This window comes from Pituophis catenifer, unplaced genomic scaffold, assembly GCF_029215685.1.
Source record: "Pituophis catenifer annectens isolate HBS135680 unplaced genomic scaffold, rPitCat1.0.hap2 SCAF_1, whole genome shotgun sequence".
Classification (NCBI taxonomy): Eukaryota; Metazoa; Chordata; class Lepidosauria; order Squamata; family Colubridae; genus Pituophis; species Pituophis catenifer.
In genome coordinates, this window is record NW_027256881.1 from 252,131,825 (window position 1) to 252,159,599 (window position 27,775).

Here is a 27,775-nt window from a genome sequence, read left to right on the forward strand (position 1 = left end):
AAGTTCGCCCGAAGAGGACGGACTTCTCCGAAGCCAAGAAGCGTTTTTTTTTTGTTTTTGTTTTTTGCTAACCGAGGAGGCGTGTCCTGCTGGGGCCGCCGTAGTCGCGAGGTGGCCTGTGCGCCTAGGGCTTCCACGTCAGCTGGAGCAGGCGGCGGTGCCAAGCAAGACCGGAGAAGGGAGCTGTGCGACCGGGCCCATTGAGGAAGAGGCGGCCGCCGCTGCCGCGCGGGTTTCTCCAGCCGCCTCCGAGTCTGCCATTCTCCGATTCGGCTGAGGTAAACTGAGGCGGCCACCGGTTTTGCCAAAGGCTGGGAGGGCCGAGAAAATGAATGTGTGGAGGGAGGGAGGGAGGGAGGGAAGGAAGCAGGCAGGCAACGGGCCGAAGCAGCGAGCTTTCCGGGCGAAAGAGTCCGCCACCGCCACCTCCTTCCTTCTCCTCCTCTCGGGTCTGCACCCGACTTTCCCTTCCCGAAGAAGCCACCTTTTCGGATGTTCCCGCGGGGCCTAAGAGCGACCAGCCAGCCTCGCCCTGTCGGGAGGGCTTTGCGGACCTTCCGTTGCAAAGGGGTGGGGGGGTGGAGGGTTTTTTACTCCCGTTAGGAATAACAGAACGGCGAGTTCAGGGATTTTCCTCCCAATGAATGAAAAGGCAGAACGGGGTGATGAATATGCTCGGCTGGGGCCGGAGCCTCCCTGCCTTGGAAGGATTCATTTGGGGCTCCTCCGAAAGCATCGTTCAGAGGGGCTGTTCGGCTGGGCCAAGGAGGAGCCATCAAACGAGAGAGCAGGTGAAAGAGCCCTTTAGGGGCTATCAGTCCCAACCATCTACTCGCCTTCTTTTTTTTTCCTCCCCCCCCCACCCCGTCCCTCCCTGTGCCTTCTGGTCAGTCTTGATACCGGGCAGTTATCTAAACTAGAAAGCTATGGCAAATCTAGACAGCATACTAAAAAGCAGAGACATCACCCTGCCAACAAAAGTGCGTATAGTCAAGGCTATGGTTTCCCCAGTTGCAATGTATGGCTGTGAAGGTTGGGACCATAAGGAAGGCTGAGTGCCAAAGAATTGAGGCCTTTGAACTATAGTGCCGGAGAAGACGCCTGCGAGTCCCTTGGACTGCAAGGGGATCAAACCGGTCAGTCCTAGAGGAGATTAACCCTGACTGCTCTTTAGAAGGCCAGATCCTGAAGATGAAATACTCAAATACTTTGGCCACCTAATGAGAAGGAAGGACTCACTGGAAAAGAGCCTAATGCTGGGAACAATTGAGGGCAAAAGAAGAAAGGGATGACAGAGAATGAGGTGGCTGGATGGAGTCACTGAAGCAGTAGGCGTGAACTTAAATGGACTCCAGAGGATGGTAGAGGACAGGAAGGCCTGGAGGAACATTGTCCATGGGGTTGTGATTTGTCGGACACGACTTCACAGCTAACAACAACAACAACAAAAAGACCCTACTACAGCTTTCTTGGCAGTATTGTTCTGGAGTGGCTTGCTATTGCCTCTTTTCTAGGGCTGGGCCTAAAGTCTGGCTGGCTTGGTGACTAAAGCAGGACTAGAATTCAGTCTCCTGGTTTGTAGCCTAGTGCCCTTCACCACCACTTCAAACGACTCTCGCTGTACAGGAGCTCAGATTTAGAGCATCCCGGGTCATTGATATCTATCTGTCCGTTGAACACCACTAATGAGGGAATTTGCTAAATTAACCAAAAGGAAATCCTCCAAACTGATCTAGCCAGTTATAAATGTTATCAACTTTTAATTGTCTCTCGAAATCATAAATAGTGGTTCTGCCTTTGCCAGCCAGCTAGCAGGATGTAGCTTAACTTTAGCTGATCTCCGAAAGCTTAGGCAGGCTCAGATGTGGTTAGTACTTGGGTGGGAAATCTTCAGGAAAGCCCAGAGGTCCACTAGCATATATATTGGGATGTTGGGGAAATAAAAATACCCTGCAAGAATGCAATAGCAAATGTCTCCTATATAGTTCACAAAGGAAGCTATGTAGATATGTCCATTTAGTTTTTGGGAATAGAGTTTGATTTGAAAAAGACCACTGTTTATATGGAAGCTTATTGTTTATAGGTTATATAAAGAAGGTACAAACCACAATGATAAAAAATGACAAAACATGGGTCATGCCACAAACCCAGCTTGAATCTTAAATGTTTGATGCAAACATGTATTATATTTAAGTCGAATTTGTATTATGCCATTTTTAGATGGGCTGGTCAAAACCTAACTGCAGCCTTGTTACAAAATTATAGGAAACCCATTATTATATTTTATTGTCCCCTTTAATTTGAAATTTTGCCAGTAATCCTCAGCATCAAGTCTTTCTTGTGCGTTTCATGGAATTCTCACATGGTCAGATTTATATTGAGCCATTCAGAACAACCCAGCATATCATTCTTGGTCATTTGTCATATATTTCAATTCTCTCTGTGTGTTTCTCTCTGTGTCTGTTCTATGTATAAACATGTGAAACATTTATAATCCCATCTGTTTTATTTAGTTGTCAGCATAGAAAATAATATTTAAACCCTTCAATCTGGAAATTTTAATAACAAAAATTTGGTTTACTTTCTAAAGCTTAGGGAACATCACATTTTACAAACAATTGTAAACCATCTGGCATTTCGAATGTACCGGTAATTACATTATTTTTTCTTGAATATTCACAAGAATTATACTATTCATTTGGAAGTTCTCACTATCTGAACTTTCATTCATTTTTCTGTTTATCTTAATACTACTGGTCCAAATAATGATATTGAGAATTATTTGTTCTTCATTTGTTTATAAACTCATTTACTAAATAAATATAATTGCAGGACCAGAAAAAATGCAGAATTAAAATAATAAAAATAAAAATAGATTAGGGACAAAGATAAAAAGGGGAAAGAAAGTAAAAATATGAATGTGTATGGGATCTTTCAGAGAAATTCAATAAGTTTAAATATTGATATTTTTATCCAGTCATATTTGTATAAAGATTATCTATTAAGAAACATTGATAATATAGCTAATAAATGAGACCAGATTTGAATAAATTTATCTTTCACTATAGGATTTTTCAAAATTTTTTGCTGTATTAACTTCTACAAGATTGACTAATTTTAAATCTGAAGTCAGCTGCCAATAATTTATTGAAGATTTTCAAGACTATCAAACTTGATGTAAGAATGTTACATAATAACATTAAGTAGATACATAATGTTTTTTTGAGGTAATATTTTCAATGATTGAGTCCCAAAGATTTAGAAGGAAAAGATTAAGCTTGACTGGTCTAAAAGCAGGTTAGGATTTGTGATCTCTCCTTTTACAATAACAGATTTTAACATAATTACAGTAGGTCTCTGATTCTACAAAATCCTTTTTATTAAAAAAATGTAGCTTTATATTTTAAAAGAGTGTAATAGATGATAAGGCAAAAATTCTCTCTATATTTTCCAAATGTGACTTTTAAGTGTGTATTTCAGATAACTACATGTTAATTTCTTAATGTCAGGAGGAATGGTATCATCCAATCCATATAGGATCTAATACTAACTTCAATTTGTATCCATTGAATATTATTTATATATCTAATTATATTTCTTAATTGCCTTAGTTGAAAGGCACCAAAATATTGTTTACCTTTAATATGGATAAACTTCCATTACAGTTTTATTTATATTGTATAGGTATATTGTTTCTGGATTTAAAAACCTTTTAGAATTTTATGCTTAAGCATGGTCACCTGATAAACCAACAAAGATTTAGTGCATGTACAATTTCCATCTGTACTTGAACCCACTGTAGATCAGACAGGTGTTTGTGATACTGTGTAAAACCATTAAGAACAAAACTATATATGAAGTGCTTCTCTGAAGCTGTGGCTCTAAGCACTGTGTCTTTTGAAGAAGGAGCCATTTCAGAGAGTTCCCCATGTTGTCTTGCCACCATAGTTGTGTTACATCTATGTCTGCATCTTCATAGGATGAGTTTGGGAGGCACTGAAGTGGTTTGGCTAAACCGTTAAGAGGACAGTCGTTTGTGAATTGAGGATCCAGTATGGGACTGTTGCTGCCATATTTGGGTCAAACAATTTAAGAACCACTGAAATAATATTTAAAACTGCAGGCTGGTGTGCATGTGTGCGCAACGATCAGCTGGCCGGCGCACATGCTCACACAGGAAAAAGGAAGACCAGCTTCCTTTTAGTTTCCAGCACTGTCGCAATACGCAATACGCAAGGCCAGCTGATCGTCTTGCGCGCATGTGTGCCAGAAACCCGGAAGAGGAATGGGTGAATGGGTTGTAGAAATGGTTTTGGCATAATTGAATAATTAGCTCTGTTGATTTATTTTTTAGAATTTCTGAGACCTATTTGGAAGAACTTACATTGGGAAAGCCTTTTACAAAAAAACCACAATGACGGCTGCAGAGAATGTGTGTTACACGTTAATTATAGTGCCAATGGACTCAGAGCCACCATCTGAAATAAGTTTAAAGAACGATTTGGGTAAGTAACATTTCCTAGGCTATTGTTTATAGCTTTAGATATATTTAACTCAGAAATTTAAATAACATATTTTGCAATTAAGCAATCAAAATTTACAATTCTTTTAAATATTACAAAGTTGCAATGATACTGAAGATAAACAGTTTAAAATATATAGTGATAGCCGAAGTGATTAATAAACTAAGAGCAATGAAAGGAAAAGTTTTTTTAGAACACCAGTTGTTTGAATAATTAGAATGAAAGAGACAGGCAGGGAGACAGGTTACTTAGCAACCCTCAGAACTTAAGTTTACATAAAAATAAATTATGAAATGGGATGTTTTGAGCATTTTGAAAATATCCCTTGGCATGAAACAGAGCTCTGGGCACATTGAAAATGGCTCTCAAAGGCAGCCATCTATTCTACATTCAAAGCATCTGCTTTGCATCTGAAACTAGATTTTTTATGAAACTTCATACTCAAAAAAATTTGAGGTGAAGTATTTTTCAAACTCTTAAGTATTGCTTTTCTGCACTGTGAAGGTCTTGTTCTTTGCAATAGATTATTTCTCATTTAAACACTTATCAAGCTCTTTGTTCTATGATTACTCTGTTTGTAATCTAAATAGAATTGCTTCAGTGACTGGATGTATGAACTAAGTAGAAATTATATGCAGTGTTTTTCTAACATGGAACATAAGTATGTTGCTTGGAAAATTTTGGGAGTTGAAGTGCACACATCTTTAAAGTTGCCAAGTTTGAAAAATACTGAATTAGACCTTCATCAAAGTATAAGAGCTATTGATAACACAGCTATATCCAAAATAAGCTGTGTAAAAATAAGCAAACAGAAGTGGTTTGCAGCACAAAATAATATACGTTGTGTGTGTTATTTCTTTAACATACATTATTAACATACGTTGTGCTTATTTTAAACTTTTTAATTTAACAGAAAAAGGAGATGTAAAATTGAAGACCGAGGCCTTGAAAAAAGTGATAATAATGATCTTAAATGGTGAAAAGTTACCAGGACTTCTGATGACTATTATTCGGTTTGTGCTGCCACTTCAGGACCACACCATAAAGAAACTGCTTTTAGTATTTTGGGAGATTGTTCCCAAAACTACTCCAGATGGTAGATTGCTGCAAGAAATGATCCTTGTTTGTGATGCCTACAGAAAGGTAAATATTTTAATTGGATTTAATATTAATTTTATCTTTCCCAGTGAGCAACTATAAGAATGTTTATTGAGCATAAGACCAATTGCCATATACGTTTAATCTTTAGAATTGCATGATTTGTGATCTGTGTTTCAAAATGCATTTAAGATGTCATCTTGCTAAAAACAGCCAGGTGTCACTTTATGCCATTTTTTAATTCTCTCGAAAATAGACTCTTCCTTTTTTATTGAAACACTGAATTAAAAAATACTGTATGTATTTTAGGTTAAGTGTTTAATATATATTTTTAAAAACATAACAATGCATGTTAAAATGTATGAAGCAAAACAATATGAATAGAGCCATGCGTAGATCTTGACGGATTCAAAGCACAGAAGTAATTGGATAGCTAACACCACTAGATATAAATCATGTAATATGTTTTGTTAATTTTGTTGTCTTAGGATCTTCAACATCCAAATGAATTTATCAGAGGCTCTACTCTCCGTTTTCTTTGCAAACTTAAAGAACCAGAACTGCTAGAGCCATTGATGCCAGCTATCCGGGCATGTCTGGAACATCGTCATAGTTATGTGCGCAGAAATGCAGTCCTTGCAATTTATACTATTTACAGGTAAATTCTATCTATTGACTGATATCACAAAGCCTGCATATAAAAAAGTATTAAGCTTAAATATTAAGCTAAATGGTAAGCTTTTATTTATTTTTTCTTGAAATTGATTCTGTTGGCTTAATTACAGGGTCATTTATCTGTTTTGATATTTCTCAAAAAAGATTAATTCCCAGAGTACTTACGTGTGTGTGTGTGTGTGTGTATAAATATATATACACACATTTATAACATTAGCACACATATGTTTGAGATTATAAATTGCAGATATAAAAATAAAATGGTATCATTTCTGTTGAAATTCATAGGCACAATGAAAATACTAACATTTAAGGATTTATTATACTTTAAAGTAGTCTGATGTTTTTTAATTTATAGTAGTTTCTTTATATATATGGTTGTATTGTTCTATACAATACATCATACATTATAGGTGAAAATGTATAACAAATAAATTGTATATCAGCAGTGTATGCCTATTAGCCTGGAAGCTGATATAAGCCTTTGTCTCGGATTTGAAATTTTAATCATTTTGAAAATGATTATTTTATTTTTGATGCAAGTGAAGTAATGTAAATTTAGGAAAAATGAAATTGAAAGAATTAGAATTTTTTAAGAATTATGGCCAAATGTAGGCCATAAACCATAAGCCTTTGTGAAATTATTTTTCTTGCCAGCTGGTAGTTAGATTGTCTTAGAAAGCACGACACTTGTGAGTGTCTTCTTAAACAGTGCATTAAAAAATAAGTAGAAAGCAAACAAACTTTTAGTCCTATTAATCTTTAGTTGTTTGCTAACATGGATATAATTTCAGTTTTACAGTTTCACACTATTGGTGAATTTTTTCTTTTATGGAAATACAGCTATACTAGTTTGGGAAATCTTGTTGAAATGCAAATTACATACCTTGAAAGAAGAATTGTTCTTTAACTCCCCCATCCATCCAATTGGATGTGGTTTCTATATGTTGTATTATCCAATCTCTTTCCTTCTAAGTATTATCTGTGCTTTCTTTCCCAAAAGAAACTTTGAACATCTTATACCTGATGCCCCTGAGCTGATCCATGATTTTCTGGTGAATGAGAAAGATGCAAGTTGCAAAAGAAATGCCTTCATGATGCTAATTCATGCTGATCAGGTAAAAATATAGCCTACCTAATTCTGATTTTTATTTAATAATTGTTGTTAACTTGGCACTAACACTTCAGTTTTATTTCTTCACTGATATATGTCAAGTCACGCTTGCCTAAGCTTCATTATGTACATCCATCATCTAAAGCTATGAGAATCCCTGAACTCTAATCCTTCCACAGCCTGAAAATAAATTCCAGAGAATTCCAGCTCTGTGATGCATGTTTGCTAATTCTCCGTCCAACCCCCTCCCCGCAAATTGACTTTTCATCACTGTTTTATTTTTTGTGGATTTGGAAGACTAATTATCAGAATAATAATTCTGATAAAGTAATTATGAGGTCCCTCATAGATGTAATATCAAATATAATTATATATAAGGAATATTGTGGAGTTAAAATTCAAATCAGTAGAGAAAAATTCATACTTTTTTTTTTTTTTTTTTAAAGGACCGAGCTTTAGATTACTTGAGTACCTGCATTGACCAAGTCCAGACATTTGGTGATATTCTCCAGCTGGTTATTGTGGAGCTAATCTATAAGGTGCAGTAAAACAAATTACCATAATCCTTAATAATGAAAGCAATTAATTACCTTTGAACAAGCTACTGAAATAAGATTCAGTCATGAGTTCATTAGCAATTTGAAGTTTGAAAGATTAGAAGAAATCGTGACAGAATTTCATAAGCCATAGTATACACTGTTAGATGGAAAGAGAGTTAGATCCAGGCAGTAGAAGACAATTCTGTTTCTACCATCTATGACTGTGGATAGCTGTCTCTTCCATTAATCTTTTTTGTGCTTGAGTTTTTTTCAATTCTTACGATACACAATTGGGGGTTGGGTTGCCAAAAGAATAGGAAGCTGTGAAGTGAAGTACTGCTTGAAGTTTACTACATTTGTAGTTGTATTTTTTTTTAATACAGTGTATTTTGAGATAGTCTGATGATGGTCTTCCATTCTAAGTAGTTCTAAAGGAACTAAGGAGTTGATTTTTTTTTAAAAAGTACTCTGCATAAATAATGTTTCTGTCTCATTTCCAAATTTAGGTTTGTCATGCTAATCCATCAGAAAGAGCTCGATTTATTCGCTGTATCTACAATCTACTACAATCATCAAGCCCTGCAGTAAAATATGAAGCAGCAGGAACATTAGTCACTCTTTCCAGTGCTCCAACTGCAGTCAAGGTACCGCAGTGTCTGACTAAAGTGTGCAAATATTGTATAGTTAGAGACTAGGCAATCTTCATGCAGATTAACAATGCTTGTCAGTCATGTTTGAAAAGTGTTGTGGGCCAGGAGAATGGGAAATCTGATTGTTTTGTATGTTGGCTTGTGCATGAAACTGAAAAACTGAGAGAAATTCTCACCAAATCAAAATCAAACTTCAGGGGAAAATATGACAAATATAAAGGAGAACTCAAAAAATCCAAAGCATCCGTTGTTGATTTTCGAGCTGTGTAGTTCATTTAGTTCTTTCTCAGTTGCAATAGTTCTTGGTAAATATGCAATTTTGTGAATTGTTGACTATACTATCATATACTCATCAAAACCAATGCTAAATGGAATATTGTACATAACCAGTCAGATGTGGATGCACTGCAATTTGTGTTTGAATCTGCAGTTTGTCCTCAGGTTACATTCATCTATAGCAGTGTTTCCCAAACTTGGGAACTTCAAGATGTATGGACTTCAACTCCCAAAATCCCACAGCCAGCCATGTTGGATGGGGAATTCTGGGAGTTGAAGTCCACACTTCTTAAAGTTCCCAAGTTTGGGAAACACTGATCTATAGTAAAGAGAAATGTATCACAAGAGATGGTCAGCTATTAGAGGTTTTTCTTTTTTTTCTTTTTTTTTTATTTAAAAAGTTTTACAAATACATTTTCTCCCCAATTTCCCCCCCCCCAAACCCCACATACCCTCCCTAACCCTCCCCTTTCCCCCCCAGGACTTCCACAGTATAAAATCCTAATTGAAAAATACATATTATGAAACTTATAAAACTTAAACCCCTCCACCCCCTATATACTGTTAGTACCTTCATAAAACTCAGTTAATTTGATCCTACATAATACATTCGTTCAGCTAAAAGCTATCTGATATTTCTTAGTTTGATATTTATTCTGCACATAATCTATCCACTTTTTCCATTCCCATACATAAGTCTCTTGAGTTCGGTCTTTTAAGTATGCTGAAATCTTCGCCATCTCTGCAAAGGTTTTTCTTTTTCATTTCTTTCCACTAAAATGACTTATCTAAGAGAAAGAGATATATATATTTGATATATATCATATTTGAATCATAACATTTTATTTCCAATCTTTCAGGTAAACTTGCACATGCACATGCAACTAGGTTTAAAATCTTCACAAAAGTTATAGGACTTCCTGGTTTTTCCACTTTTGCAAGTTGGATTATTTCTGTAAAAGTGGGCTTAAATGTACACAAATATAATATAGACTTCCTAATTTTTCCACTTTTGCAAGTTGTTGTAGTTGCTTAAATGATTGTATTTTATTGATTTTTTTTTCTCTGTATCACAAAAGGATAGTGTTTTAAATACCTTAATTCTGTCTTGTAACTTAAGGCAGCAGCTCAGTGCTATATTGACCTGATTATTAAAGAAAGTGACAACAATGTGAAGCTGATCGTTCTGGATCGCTTGATTGAACTCAAGGATCACCCTTCCCACGAAAGAGTACTACAAGTAAGTACAATGCAAACTACGCTTGTTCCCCTAAATTTAAAGTAATTAAATAAAATGCTAATAGTATATTGTGAAGAAATGTTGCAAGGGATGGAGTTAATGAATATAGTGAAGCCTCAAATGGTCTTTTATTTTTGGCTTTGAATAAAAAAAGCTTCCTTGGTAAGAGAACAAAGGAACTGCATTTCTAATTATGCTTTTTTCTGCTCAAAATTTCACACCACTATGGGAATCTTCAAAGGAGGGCAAAGGACAAAATTTTCGTCTTGACATTGGGACTCGGATATCATGACATAACATATTTGAGTCAGAATTTGAAATAGGTAACAATACGAGATGTGGTTCATGATGTCATTGTGCTTTTTTTTTTTTTTTTGCATCATGGTGACCTGGTGTAGACACCATTCAAGGCAACTTCTTAGCTTTCGCTTTTTAGGGCAGAGGTTTCCAATCTTGGCAACTTTTAAGATTTGTGGACTTCAACCCCCAGAATTTCCCAGCCAGCGTGGGAGTTAAAGTCCACAGATCTTAAAGTTGCCAAGGTTGGACATCCCTGCTTTAGGGGTTCCAAATCTTGCAAAAATGAAGAGAATAGTTGCTGAAATAGAGGCACCTTGATTATTAAACAGGTCAAAAATGAATTTTACAACTTTTCAAACATCTCTGATTTAAATTACTCTCTCAAAGTCTTTTAATAATAACAGTTTTGTTCTAATTTCTGTGATATGCCACTAGATGCGATATTTATTTCTTCATTTGTAATACTTTTTGATGCTGTTTGGAAATTCTTATAATTCTATACAAAATTTAACTGAATTTTCCCAGGCTGGTTAATGAATGCCTATAAATGAAATATGCTTTATTTCAGGATTTGGTTATGGACATACTGAGAGTTTTGAGTACTCCTGATTTGGAAGTTCGCAAAAAGACATTACAGTTGGCTCTTGATCTTGTATCTTCCAGAAATGTAGAAGAGGTAAAATAAATGTTACTCCATCAATTTACTTGGAAATATATAGATTCTTATTTTAATGTAAAATTAACATTGTGCAAAGTTATATAATACACAATTAATAGTATTGTTTTGTTGTAGCTGGTGATTGTTTTGAAGAAAGAAGTCATTAAAACAAATAACGTGACTGAGCACGAAGACACTGATAAATACAGACAGTTGCTTGTTCGGACTTTACATTCTTGTAGTGTTCGGTTCCCAGACATGGCTGCCAACGTCATTCCTGTGGTATGTAAATCAGCTTTGTTTTCATTGCGCTGCAATACTTGTTATTGTTAACTTATGCTGTTATCAGCTTAACTTCAGACAACATCATTATTCATCCCTAATTCAGCTTTCCTATACATTGCTTCCTTAATTAACTGTTTATCTTTGAGATACTTCTAACTTAAATAGTATTTCTTTATTTGAGAAGTAATGAATAGTGCCTACCCAATGCCTGGTGCTTGCTGCATCCAGCCCCAGGATTGGTTTAATTAGTTTAATTTGTAGATTTTTTTAAACATACCTTTTCATTTCATTGAAAATAGTGGAGAACAATGACCTTTTGACTTTAGCCTGATTTAGTCAAAAAGCTGATTGAAAAGCAGGCAATCTAGGTTCTGGGTCCAGAGTTACTTCCAACTCAGTCTTAACTCTTATTCCATTCCCATTTACTTTCAGTTTAGGAAAATTCTGTATTCATTTTTCTGAGCTGGATTTTGAAGAACCGAGGTTACAATGTTGTTAACAATCAGTTTGCTGGATTCATGCTAGAATCAATCTATTTTCCAACTCTGATCTCTGGAGTAGATTAAAATGGGATTGAATAGTTTATAGGTCAGCCTATTGGCGAGGCTGTTCTCTCTCTCTCTCTCTCTCTCTCTCTCTCTCTCTCTCTCTCTCTCTCTCTCTTTTCTCTCTCTGTCTCACACACACACACCATTTCTTTTTATAGAATTCTATTAAGAATTTTCTGTTTACAGAGAGATATCATTTTCATTTAAGTGTTCATAATTTAGCTTTACTGGGTCATGACCTACATTCCAGACAAATCTATTTCACATATGTTATATTGATTAAAAAGTGAACTGTGCCACAGCTATTATCATTTAGATAACACATCTTTTACTAAACTGAAGGCCATCCATTCTACATTCCTGATCTACATGTTAAGATATCTCTAATTTATTAGTGGAATGTAGTATGGTGCTAATAAGTTGCACTCAAATGCCTTTTGTCAATGTAAATTATCATGTCAAAAACAGTTGAACATAAATGATTTTAAACTGGCAGTCACTCCCATTCTTAACCTTGTATTTGCCAAAAATTAAGTCAGGTACCATCTTTCTGTATCTGGTATTAGACAGTGGTACAGTGGTTTGTTCAAATTTTGTCATGCTCATGTTCATACTTACTCTTCTAGTTGATGGAGTTTTTAAGTGATTACAATGAAGCGGCAGCTGCAGATGTACTGGAGTTTGTGCGTGAAGCCATTCAGCGTTTTGATAATCTCAGGCTGCTAATTGTAGAGAAAATGTTGGAAGTCTTCCATGCGATTAAGTCTGTCAAGTAAGTTTAAGATCTGCCTTGAAAATTCACTACCTGAATTTCATTGTGTATTACTTTTAAGACTTGGTGTTTGTAATACCATCAGCATCACTGAAATAATCCATATACAAATGACTTTCTTGCAGTAGGAATTGATTTTATTGCTGAAGATTTCTTTGTCTCTGAATGCATTTAAAATTCCATTTTGATGTCTACATAAAACTTGCCAGATCTAAATCTCATCCTTAAAAAAGCCTGCATTGCAGTTCTCTAATGCCTACTGAAAATATCTCATTGTGTTTAGTTGGCGGTATTCCCAGGATTGCAGCCTTTTATTTATTTATTTATTTATTTATTATTGAATTTCTATACCGCCCTACTCCCGAAGGACTCAGGGCGGTGCACAGCCATGAAATAAAACACATAGATATACAAAATTTAAAATCGAATAAAATGGATTAAATAAATTTGGCTGAATTAATACCCATAATTTAAAATACCCATATTTTAAAATCCATTAAAATTTAGAATTTACACTTAAAAGGGAGAAGATTTAGGCGAGGCCAGCTTGATGAAATAAAAGCGTCTTCAACTCGCGGCGGAAGGTGCGCAGATCCGGAATCCTCCGTATCTCTGGGGGGAGCTCATTCCAGATCGTCGGTGCCCCCACAGAGAAGGCTCTCCCCCTAGGGGCCGACAGCCGACATTGTTTGGCCGACGGCACCTGGAGGAGCCCCTCTCTGTGGGAGCGTACTGGTCGGTGGGAGGCTGATGATGGTAGTAGGCGGTCCCGTAAGTAACCAGGTCCCAAGCCATGGAGCACTTTAAAGGTGGTAACCAGAACCTTGAAGCGCACCCGGAAGACCACCGGGAGCCAGTGCAGCTCGCGCAGGAGAGGTGTTACATGGGAGCTCCATGTTGCTCCCATAACCACCCGCGCGGCCGCACTCTGCGCCAGTTGGAGCCTCCGGGTGCACCTCAAGGGGAGCCCCATGTAGAGAGCATTACAATAGTCCAGACGAGAGGTGACGAGGGCATGAGTGACTGTGCGTAACGAGTCCCGATCTAGAAAGGGACGCAACTGGCGAATCAGGCGAACCTGATGAAAAATCCTCCCGGTCACGGCCGTCAAGTGCTCTTCTAAAGACAGCCGTGAGTCCAGGAGCCTTTGTTACATCACTTTATCATAGAATTGCATTAAATACTTAAAGCAATCTGAAGTAGAAGTCACAGTTTCTGAGTAAAATATGTGTAGATTAACATTCGTGGATTTTTAATTTTCATTCATCTATATAAATTGGCCCTTTTCTAGCCCACACAATTTAAAAAAGGCATTAAAAAAATCTTACATTAGTGAAATCCAGGAATCCTGGGTTATTTTTCAAATAATATATATTTATATATTCTGTTTCAAGAAGAATATGAAGCATAGTTAATAAGTTACAATTTGTATTAAAGGTCCCTCAAGGCTGCAGTTGTATATACTGAGAGTATGTGTCAGTGAATTTGTCAGAATACTTAGATAGGTGTAGGACTTTGCAATCAGTTAATTTTTTGGTTAGTTGCAGAAAGTTCATTCCTGTGATATTTCCTCTCCTACCTAACAAATTGTCTCTGCACTGGCAGCCCTCTCTTTGCAGTGCTTTCTTTTCCTTTACTTAGACCCAAGCATGCATCTGTGACATTCACACAACTCATTGGATTGCTGCAAAGATGTTTCTACTGGTGACAGGGAGAAATAGAGAAGAAGAGTTATTTTGCTGCTCTTCTACTTTCGTATGCATAATTGACTGTCTCTCTTGGTAATCAATGGAGTAGAAAAGTACATTTCTTGGAAGGAAATACACCACCTTTAAGTTATGATTTATTTATTTTTTGATCTGGGATACGTGGTGATTCCATGTGATCCCTTGCAAAATCAAATTATTATAAACCTGGCTGATTATAGGTAGTCCTTGACATACAACCATTCCTTTAGGGACTGTTTGAAGTTACAAGGGCATTGAAAAAAGTAACATGGACATTTTTCACATGACCGATGCAGCATTCCCCACAGTCATGTGATCAAAATTTGAGTGCTTGGTAACTGGCATGTATTTTACGATGGTTGTAATATCCTGGGGTCATGTGACCTTTTGCAGCCTTCTGACAAGAAAAATCAATGGGAAAGCTAGATTCACTTAATATTACTAAGTTAACAATTGCAATGATTCACTTAACAACTGTGGCAAGAAAGGTCATAAAATGGGGCAAAACTCACTTAACTATCTTGCTTAGCAACAAACATTTTGGTCTCAGTTGTGGTTTATTTTGCTTTGCTTTGCTTTACAGAATTTATCGGGGAGCACTCTGGATCCTTGGCGAATACTGCAGCACAAAGGAAGATATACAAAGTGTAATGACTGAGGTCCGTAGATCATTGGGAGAGGTAAGTGTTTGTACTTTTGTTAATTGGAAATATTTTTCTAAGTTGATGTACAGTATTTCAGAGGAAAATCATAGTCTTTGAAAAATTCTATAGAATCTTGAAGCTGGTTCTTCGTTTCTTGAGGATGCATTTAGGAATTCTTTAAACGAAAAGCAATGTGATAGTATTCCCAATTTCTAATAGAGTAACTGAACAGAGCTTCATTACATTGAAGTAATTGAACATCTCATTGATGGGCAAGGAAACTAATAACAATCTTTTGACAGAAATCTAATTAATAGGGGCCTTCTTATAAAAAGGATTGATTAACTGGGAAGGCATTTGAGATAATGGATTGTATCTTCAGCTCCCAATGAAAATAATTCTTTTCTGCCCTCGTTTTAATCAGAAATCCTTGAAAGCAGTATTGAGGAAACATAGAGCAAAGACAATTATGAGACTTCCAACAGCACATTTGCAAAGCAGCTCAGATAATGTTGGATTTGTAGATTTAACAGATGGTGCAGAAAATTCAAATGAGATCCAATATCAGATCCAAATTGTCTTCCTGCTCCCAAAGTCTTTTGACCAAAGAGTTTTGTGTAATAATGAAGAGATGCCTTTATCTTAAACGAAATAAATTTACACAACTCTACAAATATTGCGATCTTATGAGTACTAATAGGAAAATAAGCAATACTCTGTTAGATTGGACCCCTGCCCTAACCACTCCAGCAGTCTATTCTTACAGTGGCCAAACAACTGCACAGGGAAGTTCACTAGTCTTTCAGCAGATGGTCTTCACTGCCATGAAGGCTAATAACCATCAATCCCCATGACTACCACAAACTTGCTCATTTGAACCCAAGGTGGAATTTAAAACCATTTGTCATTGCAACATACATACCGTACTTTTAGGACTATAAGATGCACCGGAGTATAAGACGCACCTTAGTTTTTGGGAAGGAAAATAAGAAAAAAGCTGATTGGGGGGTGGATCAGCCTCCCGGAATACCCCCAATCAGCTGTTCCCAGAGATGAACTTTAGCAACAGGTTCATTGGTTGTGAGCTCTGCGCCTTGCTTTTTTTTTCAGCCTCTGAAACTTCTGTTTCAGAGGCTGGGTGGGGCTACATTCCGTGTATAAGATGCACCCAAATTTTCACCCTCTGTTAGGTGGGAAAAAGGTGCATCTTATACTCTGAAAAATATGGTAATGCATATAGTGGTAATAAGATTATTAGTAATCAGATTGCCTAAGTTTATAACATATTTTATTTTCCCATCTTTTGATTATAATGCATTTATCTTACTGTTTGAAATCATCTTTGTTACAGCCAGAAGTCAAATATAAACAACACACGTGCACAGACACAGATATTTATGTATTTGTATGCAAATATACATGGCTTTGGGTCAGTTTTGTCTTCTTATCATAAGAACAGACAGATGGTACATTTGAAAGAACAAAATTGAGCAATCTGGATCTTACTCAAACAAAAGAAGCAAACCAAAGTTTTATTCTCTACCAGGGAATTTCTTAAATATCAGATGGATATATGAAATCTAAAATTTCCTATAGAGAGAACAAAAAGGAAGGGTAGGGTCAGGGACACCTGAGTCATCCTCACAGGAACATACACACTGATATAAGGGGCACTTCTCATATTTTCAAAGCCTAAGGGACAGAAGTTTTCCTTAAAAAAAAAAAGTCCTAGAGCATGAAGCTTACCAGTAGCTTTGTTTTATCCAAGTTAAAGTGCTTTTTATGGACTCCCCCTCCCCCTCTCATGGGTGCAAACTCACTAGAAAAAAATTAACTTCAGCATAGCAGCAAGCTCTAGCATCCACAGAGAACAAGCACATCTCTAAGCATGTTTCTTAGTACATATTGGAACCACAATGGAAACTCTAGTAAATTCAAATTGAGCAGCTTCAAGAATATTAAGCTTGCAAAGACAAAGAATAAGAGAAGAGAACAAGTTTGTGTTTTTAACAACTTTGCTACTGTGCTTTTTTACATTCAGATCCCAATAGTAGAATCTGAAATCAAGAAAGAAGCTGGTGAGCTAAAACCTGAGGAGGAAATCACTGTGGGCCCTGCCCAGAAGCTGGTCACTGAAATGGGAACTTATGCGACCCAGAGTGCCCTTAGTAGCTCCAGACCTGCCAAAAAGGAAGAAGAGAGGTGATGAAGTTTTTGCTGTTCTTAGAATGGTTTATATTTAAACATACATATGTAATGTTTTTTCTTATTTTTGCACTTAATGTGATTTCTTATTGTATCTTTCATAATATCTGTATTGTACTTGATTTCTTTTTATTTCTGGTCTGGAGTTCAGAATGTAATTACAATCATTTATTATAATAGCAGTTATTTGAAAAGATTGCAACAGGTTTTTTTTAACTATTTTTGGGCATAACTGATTATTTAGTAAGCATTGTACAAAAATAATATAGGAGATGACGAGGCTGAGCCTGAGGGTGGGGTCAAATGCATCATCAGTCTTGAGTCCCTATTCATCTAAAAGATACCCCGCCCGCCCGCCTCCCCCCCTGAAGTCTGTTGGCTGCTACTTGGCACCAATTTGCATTGACCATTAGTAATCAAAGTCTTGGGTAAAGGTAGTTTGGAATTAATTCACAGTGCTTTTGAACTCTGTCCTGGCTCTTTGTTTCTTGTACCTGACAAAATGAAATTCATTGTCATGGCAGCAGGCTTTTCTGATCCATTTTAATATTCTTTTTTTTTTTATTGAAAAAGTTTTTCAAATACAAATTTCCCCCCCCTTTTCTTCCCCCTCCTCCCTAACCCCCCCTCCCCCTCCCCTCCCCCTCTGGCTTCTCCAAAATAAAACCCAAATTAATAACAGATTATATAATACTTTACCATCCTTTTACTCCACCCCCCATATACTGACCCTTTCTTTCTAACAATATTATTATATCCCCCCTATACTATACATTTCAGAACGACATTCAGCTGTAAAATTATATAATAAATCCTAATTTGGCAATTTCAACTCATAATCTACCCATTTCCTCCTCCCCCAAACATATATCTCTTAATTCAAGTCTTTTACGTATATTAATATAACATAACATCCCTTTTCCTAAACTAAACAATCAGTAAACTAACCCAGCTCCACCCATTTTCCTACAGGTCTACCATACATAATATTTTTAATATTTTTGTTCTTCTGCCCACACCACTAAAAAATATTTCCATATGTAAATAAAATCCTCAAATGACTTTAAGCTTATATTCCATATGATATCTTCTATAATGTCTTTCAACTGGATTGTTAATTCTATCACCCATGTTAGGGTAACATCACATTCTAGTTCCAACAGTATGTTCAGTATCTTCAATTACCATCTGCCCCCATCAATAATAAATATTTTCATATATAAAAAACCACCCGAGTGGCTTTATATTTATATTCCATATAGTATCTTCTGTAGTGTCTTTCATCTAGATTATTAATTCCAACCACCGTGTTAGGGTAACCACCAGATCTTCTGCATGCCCCAATCCCATAGTTCTCTTGCCTTGTAGCTCAGCATAAACGTAATCCATTTGTCAAAGAGTCCAAAATAGAAAGTTCCAATCCACTCAATTAAAGGCCATCTTCCACATCCCAAAAGCACAGCACTGCAGAGATCTGTCACTCTCCTCAAAATAGTATCAACCAATACTTTGCCTCAACTATATTTTCATGTATTTAATTGTCTCTTAAGTAACTGGCATTAGACTGTTGTTTAGTCTAAATTTTTTTTTGTTTTGTAGAACCTGCTTCTTCTTTTCTTAACTTTTTGTGGCTTAGATCTCCATCCTGGTTGCTTTTCTAGGACTTGTATATCAGCTGATTGATTTCCATGCTGGTCTGTAACTTGATAAATCATCACATTAGAATCCAAAGCCGCCTCTCTTGTATTTATAGGTAATCCAACTATAACCTCTGAAGGAGAATCCAAAAGCGGCTTGTCCAAAAAGGCCTCTGTAACTTGTTGTTTTTCCATTACCTCCACCTCCATCTGCTTAGCCTGAATTTCAATCTCTTGTTGATTTTGCTTTTCTTTATTCCCCTCGTGTATTATACATGGAGATGTTGAATCCATTTTAAGAACCTTGTAGTAAAATTCTTCCGCTTTTTCAACAGTATTTAGTTTATATCTTTCTCCTTGATATCTCAATATTATACCAACTGGGGCATCCCACCTAAATGGGATGTTTTGTTTCTTTAGCTCAGTCACCAAAAATCCAAAATCCTTTCTATCTTTTAACATCTTGGGCAGCAGCTCTTTAAATATCCAAATCTTCCTTCCATGCATTTCAAGAGTGGAGTTAAAAGACTTTTGCACAATATCATTTCTTATTTCTTTATCAGTAAAGTAGATCACCACATCTCTAGGCAGCTGCCTTTGCTTTGCCACCCAAGAATTAGCTCTGTAGGCCTTATCAATCTTGCAGGATACCTCTTCAGGACTAACCTTTAAAATCCCAGCCAGAACTTGAGCAGACATCTTTCTCAAATCATCTCTGTTATTTTCCTGTAGTCCCCTTATTCTGACCGCAAATTCCATGGACCTGTATTGCATCATTGTAACTTCTTTTTCAATCCTTTGTTTTATATTATCTGCATTATAGGTCCTGTAGTCAGCTTCCTTTATTTTGGATTTTACTTCTGAGCTATTATCTTGAATATTTATCAAATCATTTTCAATTCTTTGTATTTTATTATCCAGATTATCAATCTTATCATCAACTTCCTTCATTTTAGACTCTATTTCTAGATTAATCTCTTTATCCATCCTTATAATTGCATCTATAAAACTTTTCAAATGTTGCTTCAGGATATCATACTTTTGTTGAACCAACTCTTTAATTTCCTGTCTAAAATTTTCAAGGTTCTGATTCACAATCTTATCATGTCTTGCCATCTCCTCCAGTACAAATTCCTTTAGGTCTGTAAAGCCATTCTTCTGCATCTGCAAGCTCACAACTTGTTCATGTGGTTTATAAATGGGGGAGCCCCCCCCCCCCCACAGCTTGGTTGTCTGGCTTTGTCAGTTTTAACGCCATCCTGCCCCACAAACAGATTTTTTTTCTCCCCTTTATGAAGAAAGACTTCTCTCCAAACAATATTAATATCAAGTCTCTAAGAAGAAAAAAGCATGAAATAAGAATTTTTCTCTTCACTTCTAGCCAGTGCTGTTGTTTCAGTTACTTTGTAACCTATTAAACTATTCAAACGGAACGACTTTCGCTTTCAGCTTTCTTCTCAAGCCTCAGCCAGTCGCCATTTTAAACTTTCTTTTTCCCCCCTTTCACTCTTCTTTACTTTTAAAATCAGTCTTAAGGTTGTTAGAAATACTTGCAATTTAAGATCCCAGATCCGGATTTCATCCTACTTGTTCAGATGATCTGTTAGTTTCGTTAATTGGTCTGGTCCCATCGCCTGGCTCTGCAAAACGCAGAGTTCTCCCGAAGCCCGGAGCAGCGGCGAGCGAAAATAGGGAGCCTCAACCTGCTTCCTCCCCAGAGGTAAAAAAGAACTCTGGGGACTTCGCAGAGGGCTCTACCTGCCCTCGCCGGCTCTGTCTCACATTTCCTTAAGGAAATGGAGTTTTTTGAGCCGCCTTTCAGCTGTAAAAGCGGCTCTTTACGGGCGATGGGGCTGGCGGTCTCAAAGGACCGTCTGGTGGCGACGGAAGCCAAACCGGAAGCCTATCCATTTTAATATTCTTGTACTAGAATTAGAATCTTAAAATACTGTGAAATTTCAGCTTTTTCTTTGGTGGATTCAAGAATGCGTTCTGGAACTTGGAATCTTACCACAAATACCAAAATTTCTGCCCTGTTCTTACCCACTTTTGGAGGGAGATGGAACAAGTGGATTTTGTCACTCAACACTTGTGAATTTCTGTTCTCATAATTCTTTGGTACTTATTGCTAAGATGAATGCCTTACCCATGTAAATTATGTGCTTCTTACCAGCCAGTATTAGGTTGTAATAGTTACCAGTGGTTATCTAGAGTTAACCACTCTAACAGGTCAGAGTTCCTAAAGGCATTTGAAACTCAAGTTCCTGTATTCATATGTCTGGATCCTATCTGGGGAAACTTTTGTTACACCATGAAAATAATTTTATCATAGTTGCAATATATCATTTAAATATCATTTAAAAACCCAGTAGAATACTATTAACAAATACAAACTCCTTCATACAGCTAAACTCAAATAGAATGCATGGGATTGCCAGCTGAACATTAATTTTGCCTTCTCTTTGTAGACCTCCACTGAGAGGCTTTTTGTTGGATGGTGATTTCTTTGTTGCGGCTTCCCTTGCAACAACTCTGACCAAAATTGCTTTACGTTATGTGACTCTGGTTCAAGAAAAGAAGAAACAAAATGTAAGTGATTTTTCATAGAGGGCTTTGTATCATTAAATTTCAATTTTTAGGCAATAGCTGTATACTCAACTCACTTATAGTTCTTTGCAGGCTCATATGGAGCTACAATTGAGCAAACTCTTTGCTGTCAGGATAATATGTTGTTATTGCACAGGTTTCCCAAGGCAGCAGCTTGGTTTATTGTGCCTTAAGAGTATTTGAAATAAATCAAGGGAGACTATACGTTGTAAAACTGTCTTATCTATATATTTAATTCAGAGAGAGAAAGAGAAGGTGTTACCACAAACCACAATTTAGACCCTGGATGACTTTTTAAACTGTGGTGATTGGAAATTGCTTGCCAAACCTTCTTCCCTAAAGAGGAAAGGCTCCATTATGGTTTTTCTTCGGAGCTACTTGGACACATTTAGCATGAAGTAGCCTGTGTCTTGTAATCGCTACTTTGAAGAAGAGAATAGTGGAATGCATGGGATTAAAAGAAATGTTGTTTTATTATCATCTCTCTCGCTTCCATATTAGTCTTTTGTAGCTGAGGCAATGCTGCTTATGGCCAGTATCCTCCATTTGGGCAAGTCATCTCTCCCCAAGAAGCCAATCACAGATGATGATGTGGATCGGATTTCTCTGTGCCTGAAAGTGCTCTCAGAATGTTCCCCTCTGATGAATGATATTTTCAACAAGGAGTGCCGGCAATCCCTTTCTCATATGTTGTCTGCCAAGCTGGAAGAGGAGAAGCTGTCTCAGAAGGTGAGACCTGATCTCCGCATCTGTGTTTCAGTTCAGTGTCAATGCTAAGGACTAGTTCTTAGGAGAAGCCTTTTCTTTTTTGTTTACATTTCTCTTAACCATTTCTTTATTTTTTCCCCTTACATCAGAAAGAGTCTGAGAAGAGGAACGTAACCATTCAGCCAGATGATCCTATTTCTTTTATGCAGCTCACTGCTAAAAATGAAATGAGCTCAAAGGAAGATCAGTTTCAGCTCAGTCTTTTAGCAGCTATGGGAAACACTCAGAGAAAGGAAGCTGCTGACCCACTGGCATCCAAGCTCAACAAGGTAATATAGATTCTTCCCAGGCCAGTCTGAATCCAGGGAAGTACCTTATCTCATTTTGAATAGTGAAATGTAATGAATGCCAGAAAAATGCAAATAGGGCTTAGCTTGGGTAAAGAGAAACAAATAGCATGGCTTCTTAGGCGAAACGAGGAAGTACTATTAGAACTGTAAATATAAAGTTTATTTAACTGTATGATTGAATTTCTCCCAAGTATGAGTTGCCATGCTGGTGAGAAGAGAGTAATTGTATTTTGGAATACAGTAAATCATTTTAATAGCTTTGGGCAGGGGTGCTATTCAGCAGGTCCTGACAGGTTCTGGAGAACCAGTAGCGGAAATTTTGAGTAGTTCGGAGAACTGGCAAATACCACCTCTGGCTGGCCCCAGAGTGGGGTGGGAATGGAGATTTTGCAATATCCTTCCCCCAGGAGTGGCGAGGGAATGGGGATTTTGAAGTAACCTTCCCCTGGAGTGGGGTGGGAATGGAGATTTTGCAGTATCCTTCCCCGGCCACGCCCATCAAGCCACACCACACCCACCAAGCCACGCCCACAGAACCAGTAGTAAAAAAAAATTGAATTCCACCACTGGCTTTGGGATATTAGCAGTAGTGGGATTCAGCCGGTTTGCACTGTTTCAGGTGAATCGGTTGTTAAATTACTCCCCCCTCCGCTGTCAAAGTGGATCCTGGGTGCTGTGCTGCAGTAGAGAAGCAGGCAACGTAGTGGCCGGCCCAAAGGAAGGAGAAGGCCACTTTCCCTCTTTTTTCTCCCTGCTATTCCTCCTTCCCTTGTGCTGGCTGCTTCATTGTCCATTTCTCCTGGGTGCAGCGCCCAGGATCCACTTTCATAGTGGAGGGGGGTATAATTTGCTTGGCCGCAGTCTCCCTTACATTGGGCCCAGCTTTAATCCCTCGCCCCCCTCACTTTTGCCCTCAGACTGACCAACACCCCCTGCACGCATCTCCACGGGGCTGTTGAGCTAAACAGGATTAAATAGTATTGCTAATAAAAGAAATAATGTGCAATTTTTTTCCAAAATTCTTATCCTTGATAGGTAACTCAGTTGACAGGTTTTTCCGATCCTGTCTACGCTGAAGCATATGTCCATGTCAACCAGTATGATATTGTGTTGGATGTGCTTGTAGTAAACCAGACCAGTGATACTTTGCAGAATTGCACGCTAGAATTGGCTACGTTGGGTAAATAATCCACCATTTTTTAGTTATTTCTTCTGAATATTTTTTTCTTTGTTTCTCATTAACATTGTCTTGATGTGTTCCCTTCAAACCATTTTAATTAGGTGACTTGAAGCTGGTGGAAAAGCCATCTCCTCTGACCCTTGCGCCCCATGATTTTGCCAATATAAAAGCGAATGTGAAAGTAGCTTCCACTGAAAATGGAATTATTTTTGGCAACATCGGTAAGTGTTCTATTTTATATATTATATGGGATTTTGAAAGTGTCAGATCCCTGTTGAGAGAAAATGAATTAATGGTTGGATAAATCATATACAGTATATTACAATATAAAAATTAGCAGCACCTAAAATATTGGGGAATACTATTTTCAGAAAAAATGCCACTTTTCAGAATGAAATTGTGTGTTTTATTCAGCTTCAAAACTGTCACAACGTATGTTGTTAATTTCTACTGACTTTTCTCTTTCTCTATTTTTAGTATATGATGTTTCTGGAGCAGCCAGTGATAGAAACTGTGTTGTTCTTAGTGACATACACATTGATATCATGGATTATATCCAGCCTGCTACTTGTACTGATGCTGAGTTCCGTCAGATGTGGGCAGAATTTGAATGGGAAAACAAAGTGAGCTTTATAAACTGTTTCAATATTTATACCTTTTATTACAGAACATTTTAAAGAAAGAAACGTATAACCCATGAAGGATAAGAGACATCTAAAAGAATAAAAATCTAAAATGCAGTTAATAAGATATAAATAATTAAATATGGAATCTAAAATGGCATGGAGATTACTTTCTTAAAACATATCATTAGTAATTTATAAAGTTTTAAAATGTGTTACATTGCTGAAAGAAAAATCAAATATCACTATTAAGCTTTAAATTAAGAATACCTAGCTAACATAATATAAATCACTAACTATAATTATAAGCAATAATGAGTTAAATCAGCACCAGGACTTTAAATAATTAAATATTGGAATTACCATCCACAAAAACATTGGAAAAAATTGATTGATTGATTGATTGATTGATTGATTGATATTATGGATATAGATACTGGGTGGCTTCAAATCCTTTTAGGTTATGTTGAAGTGTTTGAAAACTAGGGTTCTTTTAGAATACAATTGATGGTAACATTTAAAAACCCAAGTGATGTTTAAAGAAATCTGAGATTAAAAGCCATGTCTTCAATTATTTCTTATCGATTGAAAGACAGCTTGTCTTTCTATTTAATTTCTATTTATTTTTGAAGGTTACAGTGAACACCAATATAGTGGATCTGAATGAATACTTGCAGCATATCTTAAAATCAACTAATATGAAATGCCTTACCCCAGAAAAGGTAAGATCTTATATCCAGATCTGGAATTAATTTGGGGCTTTCTTGGTACTTCTTCCTAATCACACATCCCTGGGATGCATCTGCTGAAAACTTTTTTTGAGGCTTAGATCCTTGGAATGGTATAGGATATGTTAGTGCAAAGAACACCAGTGAGAAGTGCATCTCACTGGTGTAGTAAAGTGCATTTACTAATATTACATTAAAGAAATTAATGGATTTAAAATTTGCTTTAATTTGGCTTCACTGTCCGTTCACGTAAATCTGTTGTTGGATAAATAAGGCGAGTGTATTTTTATTGCTCTTGGGATAGTTTGAACTGTAATGTAATGAGAAAAAGATAAAGCATTAAGCCACAGACCTGTTCAGTTATTAAGAGCTTCAAGGGGAAAATACATTTTTATAAACATTGTATCAAATATTGTTTTCTAGGCACTTTCTGGTTATTGTGGCTTCATGGCTGCCAACCTATATGCACGCTCCATATTTGGAGAAGACGCGCTTGCAAATGTCAGCATTGAAAAGCCAATTCATCTTGGACCTGATGCTCCAGTCACAGGGCACATAAGAATTCGTGCAAAAAGTCAGGTAATTATGCAGCTGTCTCCTTAAATTTGGGAACTTTTTACATTGGTGAAATATTTGCTCTTAATTTACCATTTATCATTAATGATTAATCTTATTACTGTATATTGACTGATGTAGTACATTATCCTGATTGAATTCTTCAGACTACAGGGAATGTAAATCTTTGTAGAATAAACAGGTAAATATGTTATTAGGAGAAGTGCTGATGAAATAGACCAGTCCAAAAAAATGAAGTGGGAATTTTCTGAAGTGCCATGAACTGCTGCATTTATCGTATTTTTCGATGTATAAGATGCACCTTTTTACTCCCCAAAAGGGGGTGAAAATCTGGGTGCGTCTTATACGCCGAATGTAGCCCCACCCACCCGCCGGCTCCCACCCGCCAGCCATTTTCGGGCAGTTCCAGGCGGCAGGGATATGGGTTGGGGCACAGCCTGAGGAACAACCCTCTTCGGGACGGTCTGGGGGGGGGATCTGCCTGGCAGCTTCGGGGAACAAGGCGGGTGCCACGAATTGCGGCTGGTCACCCCTCTAGCCGCCCAGCAGGCACCTTAGGGCAGGCAATGGCCGCAGTGACTTCACACCCCTGCAATGTGAGGAGCTGCCGCCTAAACCCTCTGCGCACAGGAGCCGAGCGAGCCGAACGAGAGCTCCTAAAGAAAAACGCCCCTCCTTTCCAGCCACCACTGCCCGGATTCCCCAAGGCAATAATCAGAGCCGCATTTTAGGCGGCGGGCGGCCAGTTCCCCTGCAATGTGCAGTGGGGAACTGGGAACCGTTTTGGATTTGGGGAGGGGATTGCAGTGCTGCCACCTGAAAGTGCTTTTCTTCCCATTGGGAATGCAACGGTGCATCTTATACACTGAAAAATACGGTATGTGATGGCTTCTAGGCTCTCACTATATATGTATCTCTTGAAAAGCTGCTGGATATATTTGAGAAACTTTCAAAAGTATTTATAATTCAGTGAAACCAGCTATCATGAAATACTTGGTTTCCCTTTATTCCCAATTACAGTATATTTGGGTTTGGCAATTAATGTGTACAATAATTCAGAATCTCAAAATTTATGTATCATTGCAGTTTAGGAAGAATTCTACAGTTACTTTTAAAACCTATGAACTGCCAATTTTAATGTTGTGACATACTAATTCTGATCATCTTATTTTTTACCAAATTTATACAGTACCATAATAGCATACACTCAAAAGTAATTTTTCCCCAAAGTCAGGAAATCAGAATGTAATAAAATTACATTTAAATTCATTCTGACAAAAATCACATAATCAATGAGAGCTGTTTTCAGTTATAAGATTTTAATCTTGCTCAGTATGCACACTCATCATCTGGAAAGTTCTGGAGAAAGGAGAATATTGTCATTGGATGCTATCCCTTGTGATTAGGTGGCCACTTTTTGCATTACTTATGTCATGATCTAAATGGGTTTTGATTTATTATAGCATCAAATGGACAGATTGCTATGAAATGATAAGTTTTAAGATTGTAACTAAAAGTTAACTGACTAAAAGGCATTACCCAAAGTTTTTCTGAGCTGTAGTTATAAGAAAGACTAGGAGAAAATGTGTTCAGCACTGAACTGAAGAATTAACTATGATTTAATTATTTCAGGGTTTTCTCATAAAACATTCCAAATTTCCTAAAAATCTTCTCAAGAGTCATGCAGATGCAGACTTTGGGGAGGGGGGGATATTTTTCTTACTGAATTACTGAATATTGAAATGATTATTTAAATTGTCATTCTATTCCTTACAGGGAATGGCGCTAAGTCTTGGTGACAAGATCAATCTCTCTCAGAAGAAAACTAATTTATAAGGTTCTTCTGAACATTTACAACTAAATGCTTGGAATTTTGCTTGTTGGGGATCAGATCATTTTGCATATTCTGTGTTTTTGGGTTGTAAAAACCGAACTTGTAATGAATAAATTCCAGCAAATAATTTTTAGGTTTTACTTATCATTCAAGATCATTGTTGATAAAACTTCAAATATATTTTTCTCTATGTCTGTAAAAGTCAATTTGTCCAGTCTCTTACATGTACTCTTTCCAAACTAAAATAAAATACAATTCTCTATAACTCTGCTGTTTTA

At 37.0% G+C, this 27,775-nt stretch overlaps 1 protein-coding gene across 1 annotated transcript; it reads left to right on the forward strand.

Annotated features, from left to right (window-relative positions):
* Positions 1-165: 165 nt before the first annotated feature.
* Positions 166-27,625, forward strand: COPB1 (COPI coat complex subunit beta 1). The gene is made up of 22 exons (XM_070957454.1): positions 166-278; positions 4,355-4,505; positions 5,437-5,666; positions 6,110-6,279; positions 7,300-7,414; positions 7,857-7,949; positions 8,456-8,593; positions 9,996-10,115; positions 10,984-11,091; positions 11,209-11,355; positions 12,533-12,678; positions 14,989-15,085; positions 17,091-17,251; positions 21,360-21,480; positions 22,000-22,227; positions 22,356-22,535; positions 23,592-23,736; positions 23,838-23,957; positions 24,214-24,359; positions 24,992-25,081; positions 25,511-25,666; positions 27,440-27,625. The coding sequence occupies exons 2-22, from the start codon at positions 4,415-4,417 to the stop codon at positions 27,497-27,499; spliced, it is 2,862 nt and encodes a 953-aa protein (XP_070813555.1). The 5' UTR covers positions 166-278; positions 4,355-4,414; the 3' UTR covers positions 27,500-27,625.
* The last annotated feature ends 150 nt before the right edge of the window (positions 27,626-27,775 follow it).